Source organism: Myripristis murdjan, chromosome 16 (genome assembly GCF_902150065.1).
Source record: "Myripristis murdjan chromosome 16, fMyrMur1.1, whole genome shotgun sequence".
Taxonomy (NCBI): domain Eukaryota; kingdom Metazoa; phylum Chordata; class Actinopteri; order Holocentriformes; family Holocentridae; genus Myripristis; species Myripristis murdjan.
In genome coordinates, this window is record NC_043995.1 from 25,872,052 (window position 1) to 25,884,254 (window position 12,203).

At 38.5% G+C, this 12,203-nt stretch overlaps 1 protein-coding gene across 1 annotated transcript; it reads right to left on the reverse strand.

Annotated features, from left to right (window-relative positions):
• Positions 1–720: 720 nt before the first annotated feature.
• LOC115373278 (uncharacterized) lies at positions 721–2,962 on the reverse strand. Its single transcript, XM_030071580.1, has 5 exons — positions 2,890–2,962; positions 2,250–2,585; positions 1,954–2,107; positions 1,585–1,694; positions 721–1,083 (listed from the first exon to the last, which is right to left on the reverse strand). The coding sequence occupies exons 2-5, from the start codon at positions 2,541–2,543 to the stop codon at positions 757–759; spliced, it is 885 nt and encodes a 294-aa protein (XP_029927440.1). The 5' UTR covers positions 2,544–2,585; positions 2,890–2,962; the 3' UTR covers positions 721–756.
• Between the last annotated feature and the right edge of the window lie 9,241 nt (positions 2,963–12,203).

The following is a 12,203-nucleotide window of genomic DNA, read 5'->3' on the forward strand; positions in this document are numbered from 1 at the left end:
GTTTTTGCATCTGATCATTACTGAATAAAAATTTAACTGTCTCAATGACTGATATATATTGACATGTGTCTGCTGCCAACACTTGTTTTACTTGTCCCTGTTTTCTTCCAGTGTCTGCCCTATGACCAAGAAATATTTCTTTTGGCTTCACAAGACCAAATTTCTCTGAAAAGTATTTGTTCATTTTGAAAGGCGTGTCTACATCTTTAAACATAGTTTTAGCATTTTCAAATTCGCTCATTAATGACTGGACAGACTCATTGTCAAGTGGTACTTGCAGATTATACAACAATGTAGTTGTTGAATGTTGTAAACTTTCTACAGTCCTTTCTAGCACCTCTTGTGTACAAGTAATACTTTTTGTTACATCCATTAAAGTCGTATTTGATGAAGAATACATTTTTGCCACAAAAGAAGCAACACAGTCACTAGGAATGGTAGTTTTAAATGGAACAGACTCTGGTGTGTCCTCAATATTAGTCGACTCTGTCTCAGATGTATCTGATGGACTGTGGGCATTAGCTTGAAAAGACACATTGTCCATGAATGTTGTTGTGGACCGGTGGTCTCTGTGAAGATGTTTGGAAAATGAATTAAAGTTATAGTACGTCCTTGGGCAACCATCTTGGCTGCAGGTAATAGTCAAGTCCTGTCCATCTGATAAGGCATGTATTTCTCGTAGATGCCAAATGACTTTCTTTACTTCTGTAGATACTGATTGTCTGCACATTGGACATGTGTACATTCTCTTGTGATCTACTGTGCAAGCTGAAGCTTAGAGATAAGCTCTAGTACCTTGGCTCTCCTTTTGGTTGAGATGGTCATTTCGTAGATGTATTCAAGGAAGGTGAACACAGAGCTGAGTTGTGGTGGATAGGACAAGTTGCACACCCAGTAGAGCTTGAATAGCTTGTCCACGGCACATGTCAGGCCTCCATCTACAGGAATGGTCACTCCATCATTTCTCGCGACGATGATGTACTGCCGTGTTGTGCTCTTCAGATTGCCGATGCAGATCAGCTGTGGTTGGGTCCTTGATGCCATCTTGGGTTCGCTGCAGAGGGATGCAATGCTGGTTCCAGGCTTAGAGATGAGGAAAAAAATAGATACATTTCAGGATTTCAAAAGGCGCCATCAAAAATAAATGTAAGCCTAGATTGGCATGCAATACCGCATTAGGTAAAAGGTGTAAGACATTACAATTAACAGAAGGAAGATAATAGCCATCTCAACATACAGAAGAGATACAAATAATTATAAGTGCTGTGTGATAAAAAATATGCAAAAGAAGATGTAATATGGTAATACAGCAGACTATAATCGACAGCAATACAGTAATCAAACAGGTCATTTCTGACCTCCAGAGAAGGAGAAGGAGAAGTAGGGATAAATTTCAAGGTGTTTCCTGGCATATACTGGGCTTATGAACTGACAGCACATTATCAATCATTTGTACTTTGGCACTGGTTGCACTTTATTTGCTTAATATACTGTATTTTCATTTTGTATTATGAAATTCATTCTTTAAACACATAAAAAAGGTGTTAAACATCAGTATAAGTAACAAGTCCTTAGAAAACATACCGGTACAAAATCCAGTAGAAATGAAATTGCAGATTTAACACTGCAGCGACTCCCCGGTAATGGTGGCAGAAGATGTGTGAGGACAACCAGCATTGTGTAGCACTTCTCATCTGAAAATTAAATGAGAACAGATTAGAGGTACAACAAATGTGTTGAATGTAGGGCGGCACGATTTTGGCCATAATAAAATCCCGATTTTTTTTCTCTGAAAACTCAATTCTCAATTTCAATCTCTTGGGGGGGTCCTGGAGAAGGTTTTACAGGTCCCAGAGTAGGTTTTAAGGGTCCTGGAGAAGATTTTAGAGGTCCTGGAGAATCAATTACACACAGAGATGTGTATGTAAAGAAAAAATAAATATATACACATACCATCTGTTTGGTCTTCCATCCTCTCTGTAAGAGATGCAACATCACTTCTTTCAATGGCAGCCACAGCTTTCAACTTTGGAATGATGCTGGCTTCCCATCGTCTGATGAACAGGTCAGTCTTTCCATCCATCATTTTGCCAAACTCGATATCCAGCTAAAATGAAGAGACATTTTCAGAATATATTCTAAATCAACAGTGTTACTAACAATATCCAAGCTTTTGTATTGTCTATTAAAATATCTTGAGTAATGAAAGGAACTTATAAATGATGACTGAGCTGCAATGAGTGACCTACCAGACTCGGCATATCCAAGAAGCGTGGGTATTCGCTGAAGATTTCAGCCATTGTGGGAGTCTCCTTTGATATCCATGATCTACGCCTAGTGTATGTCTTCTCCATTGCTGACTTGATTGAAGAAATGTTCTCTGAAGAGTGCCTTAGCCGTTTCATGAGGGTGATCCACTCACTGGTCACACTGCTCTCATCCTGTTCCTGTTCTGACTCTGGTCTGTTGTCGCAGCTCACCTTGCGCTTTGTGTAACGACGCTGACCTGCTTCTAGCTTACGACGGATGTTACGCAGTCTCATTTCCAAGAATCCAGAATGGGATGATGGATCATAAAAATGCTCCTGAGGTTATAAATACAAAACAACAAAACATTTTTTAGAATACTGAATAGTGTAAGTCCTGAAAATACATACTGAGATAAAAGTTAGACTTTTGCTGCTAAAAGTTCTAAACTAATAATGAACTAAGTTCTAATATCTACAGTCAGATGATAACAGTCAGTAACTGAGCTAATCATGAGGCATAAAAGGCCACCTGACAACAGTCAATGAATGACAAACAAAATATAGTATTTAAGAGTTTAATAAAAAAAAAAAAAAACTTTGGCTGTTTTTAAGGTCATAGAAATCATTAGATATTACTTACAAATCCATCTCCTTTTCCTTCGATCTGAACCTTCAAGGATGGGAAACTGTCGATGATACTCTTTGCTAGAGCAAGTTTTGCAGCATTTGGTGGGTAACTGGGGCGACAGAGAAGAGCAAAATCACTTATATTAACAAAAATTTATCACTTACTTCTACTTTAAGTACAATTCAAGGTTGTTCAATAATTTTTCGTGGTTATATACTTACAATCCATGCTTCTCCACCAAGTGACTGATGCATACTTTGACAAGGAGCCTCCTTGACTCTATTTTAAGTGTTCCTCTTTTCTTGTGTTCTTCAAGTATCTCTGGTGCTTTGCTTTGAAGTAGAGACTGCAGGCCTCCCCATTCATTTAGCACTGGAACATGCTACAATGTTGGAGGTATAGGGAGACATGATGGAGGTGAACTTAACCTTTGACATACTATTATATATAGAGGGTTAGTTAGGAAAAGTTAGGAAAGTGCCAGCAAAATGTTTGTGAATTGTCATGTTCCCACTTTCCAAGCACTACTCAGGAATTTTATGTACAAATTTAGGTTACGGCTGATAGAGTCCAGGAATGGGATTATTATGTCTTTAACTGATCCTACCAAAAGTGAGACAATACATTCCTCCAGCCTTTGGAAATATTGGAACCATCATCTGTATGTATTTTAACCATTGAAGGCACATGCATATCTATGTGTAATCTTTTATGCTTGTTTGTATATTATGTGTGTCTCTTATATCTGGACCTTGAGTCTGTTAATAAAGATTATATAATATCAAGCACTTAAACTAAAATTCAAGCATTTCTCACACAACATTAAAATTATATTATTAATATACTCACGTGAACAATGCATATGCATTACAAAAAACAAAATACCTGAATTTGATGGGCCTCTCCAGCATTTGTTTGGGGTAGTGCTTCTGTGCTTGACATGAAGATCTGAAATCTGTCAAAGTTCTTGACTGCTGTGTTTCTGTCAACATCAACAAATTCTTGGAAATCAGTATGATATTTCAGAACTCTGTCGAATGCAAAACCTAGTTGCTCTGATGTGGTTTGATTTATAAGCTGTTCAGTACTGTGAACAGTATAAATCTTTCTTGAGCACTCTTTTGCATTTTTAAAGACAGTAGCAAGAACTTTGACAGATGTAGGTTCAAGGTCTGGGTCCTGGGGAAAAGAGAAGAGGGGGGAAATGTTACTTACACTCATTGTATAGTGTGATGAGTTTGCAAATTAATCTCAATCCAAAGCTAATGACTTTTTACCAAAGATCTTTTGTAGCACAGAGGAGATATGTTGCTCAAACACTCAGTATGTAGTGTTAGTGTATGTTTATCAGTTGTAGAACATAATAAATTATCTTGAAGGAGTAGATGTTTACCAGTAAGCTTGACTTCAATAATTTAACAATAAGTTAAAGTATTATTTGTTTTAAAAATGTAAATTACTTATCAAACAGACCTAACAATTCAACTACCAATGAATGAGCAGTAGTATGCATAACACAGATTGAATATGAAAAATAAGCCGAAAATAGATTCCGTTTTATTTGGCTAATTCCGCGATTGATAAGTTGATCACCTGACTGATTCGTGGCCTGAAAAAGTCTCCCAGTCCGGCCCTGTCGGATCTGCACGATGCACACAAGTCACCCAAATGGCCACCAAAAAAGCGAGTTGCGCTTTTCGACGCACTGTTTGCATCCCTGACATTGAAATGTACCCCATCTCTCTCACACACACGTCATGTGTCCCCAGCACATTCGAAACGTCCCCAGCAGCCGCAGAGCTGCTAAACCACAGGTGTCAAACTCGTGCCATGGAGGGCCAAGAGGCTGCAGGTTTTCATTCCAACCAACAACTCCACCAGGTGATTTCACTGATTAGTCCCGCCTCTCTGTTTGGAGGTAGGGTGATCAGTGAAATCACCTGGTGGAGTTGTTGGTTGGAATGAAAACCTGCAGCCTCTTGGCCCTCCATGGCACGAGTTTGACACCCCTGTGCTAAAGCGCCCAGTTTGACACACAGCCACGCACGCACACACAGGAGCACTAACAGCTTAATGTTACGTTAAATGAAATTTGTTTATACTCAAAACATGATTTTTAAATACCGCGACATCCCCCCTACCCCCCCAAAAAAGAAAATTACCAGCATCACCGGTGTTTCCGCCTTGATTATGCCTTGTTATAACGTTACTTATGCGGTTATTTAACAGCAAAGTAACGCAGTACTGTGAAAACCGAACTATAATCCTACACAGACAGTAATCTTGTCCGACACGTTTTGAAAGTAACTTGCCCAACACTGTTGACAATGGCGCAGTTTTCTTTTGTCTGGCTCATTCGTCCATCGACGTTAACGTTACACATTACGTTCACAAGTTAGCTTGACCCGGCTGGCCTGCTAATGTTAGCTACCGTCGCTAACATTATGGCGACTATCTGATTTTAACAATAGCTAACACAACGTTGTTTTAGCTATACGTAGCTATCTGACCCGGCGATAGATTTTATTACCATGGCTCTTACTTAAATCTTTATATTTTCCCGGTCAAAAGTCGACGTAGCAAGACCGTTAATGGTAGCTTGAACGAAACTAGATAACATTAGCTAACTCTAACCAAGGGCAGGCTATAGTCATTACAAACGTTGTTTGGCTACTTAACATATTTCAAGGTTATTTTTGCATATTAACTTGATAATAAATGTGAACACCAAATAAAAAACTTAGCTTACAATTGGCTCCGGGTCCGACTGCATCCTGGCTTCTCTCCAGCAAGAGTGAAATGCGCGGACAAATGCAGGAATTCAAAAAGGAGTGGCGTGACGTGACGTGATTGGACGACACAAAAGCAGCCGTTAAACTTTTAAACTTGATATGCATATATATTCATTTTATTATTTTGTATTCGTTCTAGGGGTTTTTCATGTACTACCATATAAAATATGAAGTGTAATATGTAATATGTAGTAAAGTATTTTTTTCATAAACACAAACTGTTCTCCCGCCATGAGATAACACATGTACTGTGTCAATATCTCCAAAGGCATGAAAAAAATAATAACACATTGTGTGCTAAAATCTACACAACATGTGTCAAAACACTATCAACACAACCATGTGTGTTGTTTTTTGACACATCTGTTTTTGCAGTGTATTAATTTATTTCATTCAGGTGCAATCCCGCGGGGGAGAAGCGCACTTGGCAGCAGTTTAAGATGAAATATAAAAACATTGTTCAAACAGGTAAGACCTCGGCATAAACATCTATGTGCGGTCACCATCTCCCGATGAAAATTTTATTCTCTGCGCAGTAACACTGCACCTTCATCCACGGGATCGCTGTCCAAAGGACATGCCATGTTCGTGAAAAAAGTCGCCACCTATACTAATGGACTTCTAATAAAGGCCTACTGACTGTTTTTTTTTTTCATTAGTATTATTATTATTATTATTTTAAGTAACAGACGGCAGAACTAATAGGCCACGCCAAAACTCGCCTGCTGCCTGCATTAATTTTAAAGACACCTCAATCGAGGTGATGGATTTGGGCATGTGTGTCTGAGTTAACAGTTTTTATACCGTACATGTTGCAATCTAGGGGCATGGATGAGGTGCACGGAATAGAGGCACTGTGAATGAGCCGAACACACAACATGGCACTTTTTGGCCCCCATTTCTTAAGGGAATCTGGCGCTCCTGCGCTCTGCTTATGGCGTATGTCCGCTATAAAAACCTCAACACTCAGGAGATGGCTGAAGAATTTATGTTTGCCAGGTATTTGGTAACCGACACCCGGGGTCAGTCAATTTTTAATGCAGTGAATGCATACTTGTAAGGGAGGACCGTCCCCATCACCAACAGCCGCGCTTGCGCCTCTGATGTTATCTCAGCCATGGTGGGCCGGTACTGCGGATTCACCTCTCTGCTACAAGAGCGGGCTCCGCAGGTCCTTACGGAGTACTGTGTCACTCAATGCCATAACCTTGTGGCCAAAGCAGTGAACACCGTATCCATTTGTACTTGTGTACTTCTGGCGCACTGTGGTTTTGGGTCACCCTCTTACATCTCGATGTGAAGAAGCTGGCATATTATGAGGGACGAAAAATGACAAAACAATAAATAAATGAATAAATAAATAAATACGCATATAAATATATAAATGCATAAATAATTAAATTAATAAATATTTCTACATTTATTTATTTATTTATTTATTTATTTATTTCTGTTTTTATTCATGCATTTATTTATTTATTTGTGTATTTATACATTTATGCATGCATTTATTTATTTATTTTTACATTTATTTATTTATTGATTTATTTATTTCTACATTTATTTATTCATTTGTGTATTTATATATTTATTTTTACATTTATTTATTTCTACATTTATTTATTTCTACATTTATTTATTTATTTCTACATTTATTTATTTATTTCTACATTTATTTATTTATTCCTACATTTATTTCTGTATTTCTACATTTCCACATTTATTTATTTCTGTATTTCTGTGTCGTATGTTAATAAGGTGGGCGGTTCTTACATTAGTCTTAAGCACGATTGGTTTGTGGGTGTGATCCTATCCACTGCTACTGCCAGTCCAGGCAGTAGCAGTGGATAGCAGTGGACTAGCTAGCTACTAGGGCATTAACAACGCCAGACTTTTCCACGTCGTCGACGTTACGTCGACCCGTCAACACCGGGAGATTTTTGGGGGGGCTAGCGGGGCTCCAACCGGAGGGAGGGAGGGGTTGTAGTGGAGCGCCGACCGGGCGGGTGAGGAGGCTGTAGTGGAGCGCCGACCGTGTGTGTGGGTGTGTGTGTTTCTTCGACTTTCGACGGGTCGATGTTTACATTAATGCCCTACTAGCTACTGTGTAAAACGCAATGGAAAGCGTTTTGAGAGCCATCGTCAGTGATTTAAGATCACTGGCGAATGATGTGGGAAATCATGCACCCACCGACTACTTCCAGTAGTCCGACTACACACCAGTAGTCCGACTACACACACCCCTCCCTCCCTCCGGTTGGAGCCCCGCTAGCCCCCCCAAAAATCTCCCGGTGTTGACGGGTCGACGTAACGTCGACGACGTGGAAAAGTCTGGCGTTGTTAATGCCCTAGTAGCTAGCTAGTCCACTGCTATCCACTGCTACTGCCTGGACTGGCAGTAGCAGTGGATAGGATCACACCCACAAACCAATCGTGCTTAAGACTAATGTAAGAACCGCCCACCTTATTAACATACGACACAGAAATACAGAAATAAATAAATGTGGAAATGTAGAAATACAGAAATAAATGTAGGAATAAATAAATAAATGTAGAAATAAATAAATAAATGTAGAAATAAATAAATGTAAAAATAAATAAATGTAGAAATAAATAAATGTAAAAATAAATATATAAATACACAAATGAATAAATAAATGTAGAAATAAATAAATAAATCAATAAATAAATGTAAAAATAAATAAATAAATCAATAAATAAATGTATAAATACACAAATAAATAAATAAATGCATGAATAAAAACAGAAATAAATAAATAAATAAATGTAGAAATATTTATTAATTTAATTATTTATGCATTTATATATTTATATGCGTATTTATTTATTTATTCATTTATTTATTGTTTTGTCATTTTTCGTCCCTCATAGCATATAACCACCAAGCGCAGGGCTCTCAAAACGGTGCCATGGTGCGCCATGATGAGGCGTCAAGAAAACCCTCTACTAGGGCTCACAAAATTTGGCTGTTTTTTCTTTAGCTTTTTCCACAAATGAAAATTGGGCTGTCATAGGCTTTTCTAGTCGAGTAAATGTTGTAATGCTGTTCTTGTTCTCCGTTCTGAAATAAACCCTTTTTCCCCCATAATTCTGATTGGCTGCTGTTAAATCCAGTTTCTGATTGGCTGTGGATGGTAATTAAGTGACAAGATTGTTTGTTAAAATTGTCAATTTGTAAACAGCAGTTTTTTTTTTTTTTTTAAATCAGAAAGAATACTAATTATAGCTACAAAACAAGATAATAGTCAACATTAATATTAAGGAAAGATGACCAAACTACATGATATTTAATGGGGGGCGGTAAGCAACCTGGATGATGTACAGGGGGGCACTGGCCCGAAAAAGGTTGAGAACCACTGCTCTATGGTATGATGTTGCCCTCAGGCAGCGAGCCCATTTTTGGCCTGTCAAATATCTACAGTGCACCCCTTTAAATGTTGCAATACTTTAAAAAAGAGGGAAAAGCATGAGGAACCAATTACAATACTTTAATACTGTCACATGATGTGCAGGAAGCCATTTTGAAAACCTTTTTGGCGGGCTTTTTCTCAGGAACCAGCTCTGCTATCTTGCTGCATCAAAAGACGTTTGAAACATGATATCCTGGTCCTTTTTTGCCTGGAAAAAATATTTTCAAAAAAATAGGTGAGTAAACTTTATGTTTTGATAGTTTCATGCAAGTTATTTGCTAATTAAATAGTAGAAACTTGTTAAAATGTAGCTGTTGCCCTGAGGCAACAATGTACCATTATGGAAAATTGCACATGTTGCCTTCAGGCAACACTGTACCATTATGGAATCACAGCAGCAGCATGAGATACATCCTGTGTGCAATACATTACACTGTACATTCCTCCTCACTACTACGCACTTTATTCTTTTTTTTTTTTTTTTTTTTTTTTTTTACTTTTATACTGTTATGATTCTGTGAATCTGGTACCTTGTATATTTTTATATATTTTATATTTTGTATTGTTGTGTTATATTGTTCTGCACTGAAATTGGAGTTGCTGCAATTTCATTCTACTATTGTAAAATGACAATAAAGGGCATTCTGATTCTGATTCTGATCTGATTCTGAGATCATGGTAGTGTGTGTGTTTAATCAGGTTTAAAAGCATACCATTTATCACTACTCTATTTTGACCTTTATATTATAGAATGTTACAGGGACCAAACATCCATATACATTGGGGGGGACAAGTCCCCCCCAATGTTCAGGCACTCCAAAGATGTCCCCCCCAATATTGCTGGAATATATTAGCAATTCAATAGCAAATTCAATATCTGTCCCCCCCAATGTTGAAATGGTGGTTTTGGTTATTTATGGTTATTATGGTTCTATTATATTAATATATAGACTACTAGTAAATGTTGCTTGTTCTATTTTCTTATAATTTCCACATATTTTTCCTCCATTGACAGAATGAATTCAGCCTCATTCTATGCCCCTTTAAGAAAGAGGGTAGAAATTAAACTTCCAGCAGATGACAGTGGTGATGACCTTGGACTGACTGTGCGCGTCAGGACAACACTGACCATTGGCCTGCTTGGATGGAGAAGAAGAGCAGATGCAAATACCCTGGATGTAAGGGTATAGTGAAAGTGCAGTGCACAAAATGTGCCACCTACCCGTGCTTCACCCCTAAAAAAAACTACTTCATGGAGTTCCATAACCACTGAGCAGCATCACCACAATTGATGGCACCATATGTCAGGAAATACACAGGGGACTGACAGAAAACATGCACTGAAATGAAGCAGTGATGATCAAACACTGGAATTTGACACTTGTTTCTTGTTTATTAAATGGTTATGAGATGAGTAGTTTAAAGTTAGTTAGACTTAGTTACACTACACGTTCATTTTAATGGGTTGTTCCTAAATGGTACAAAGTTGCCTACAGGCAACATTTTGCCAAGAACCCCCATAAGGGTTCATTTTGTAATGGTTTCAAATGTAAAATTTCATGACTTATGACTCCTGAATGTTATTGAATATTTTTGCATTTGTTTATGAAATAAATAATGTTCAAACTGGAAGAAAAATGTTCTTTTGTACTGACGTACCATTATGGTACAATGCAGCTTTCAGGCAACGAACCCCAAAAACTTCCAAAAATAAATAAATAAATAAATTTTCTTCAAATTATGTTTATTTAGTCTATTTTGAGACATAAAAACACTCCAAACATTTTTTTCCTCACTGGCATCATAATGCGTACCATAGAGGGTTAAACACATAAATCGTTACTAAGCATTATAAAGACTATAGTGGAAAACCCTAACAACCCTGTAGGTTAAAATAAAATGTATAATAACTCTATAATAGATTTCAAGAATGCAATAATAATAAATAGTAATAATAAATAGGCGTCAACTCATAAATGCTTAGATTTAGCAGAGGATGCTCAAAATATACATACACTATATTGCCAAAAGTATTCGCTCATCTATCCAAATCATTGAATTCAGGTGTTCCAATCACTTCCATGACCACAGGTGTATAAAATCAAGCACCTAGGCATGCAGACTACTTCTACAAACATTTGTGAAAGAATGGGTCGCTCTCAGGAGCTCAGTGAATTCCAGCATGGTGCTGTAATAGTAATGTAATAGGATGCCACCTGTGCAGTAAGTCCAGTTGTGAAACTTCCTCGCTACTAAATATTCCACAATCAACTGTTAGTGGTACTATAACAAAGTAGAAGCGATTGGGAACGACAGCAACTCAGCCACGGAGTGGTAGGCCACATAAAATCACAGAGCGGGGTCAGCGGATGCTGAGACGCATAGTGCGCAGAGGACGCCAACTTTCTGCAGAGTCAATAGCTTGAGACCTTTAAACTTCATGTGATCTTCAGATTAGCTCAAGAGCAGTGCGTAGAGAGCTTCATGGAATGGGTTTCCATGGCCGAGCAGCTGCATCCAAGCCTTACATCACCAAGCACAATGCAAAGCATCGGATGCAGCGGTGTAAAGCACACCGCCACTGGACTCTAGAGCAGTGGACACGTGTTCTCTGCAGTGACGAGTCACGCTTCTCCGTCTGGCAATCTGATGGACGAGTCTGGGTTTGGTGGTTGCCAAGAGAACGGTACTTGTCTGACTGCATTGTGCCAAGTGTAAAGTTTGGTGGAGGGGGGATTATGGTGTGGGCTTGTTTTTCGGACGTTGGGCTCGGCCCCTTAGTTCCAGTGAAAGGAACTCTTAATGCTTCAGCATACAAAGACATTTTGGACAATTTCGTGCTCCCAACTTTGTGGGAACAGTTTGGAGATGGCCCTTCCTGTTCCAACACGACTGCGCACCAGTGCACAAAGCAAGGTCCATAAAGACATGGATAAGCGAGTTTGGTGTGGAAGAACTTGACTGGCCTGCACAGAGTCCTGACCTCAACCCGAGAGAACACCTTTGGGATGAATTAGAGCGGAGACTGCGAGCCAGGCCTTCTTGTCCAACATCAGTGTTTGACCTCACAAATGCACTTCTGAAAGAATGGTCAAAAATTCCC

Bases quoted from the DNA above. Each gene is read 5' to 3' on its own strand.
- LOC115373278 (XM_030071580.1), bottom strand. From the start codon at position 2,543: ATGAGACTGCGTAACATCCGTCGTAAGCTAGAAGCAGGTCAGCGTCGT. The intron at 2,108-2,249 runs GTAGGTCACTCA...TCTTCATTTTAG, and splicing joins TCTTGGATATGCCGAGTCTG to CTGGATATCGAGTTTGGCAA. The intron at 1,695-1,953 runs GTATGTGTATAT...TTTAATTTTCAG, and splicing joins GATGGAAGACCAAACAGATG to ATGAGAAGTGCTACACAATG.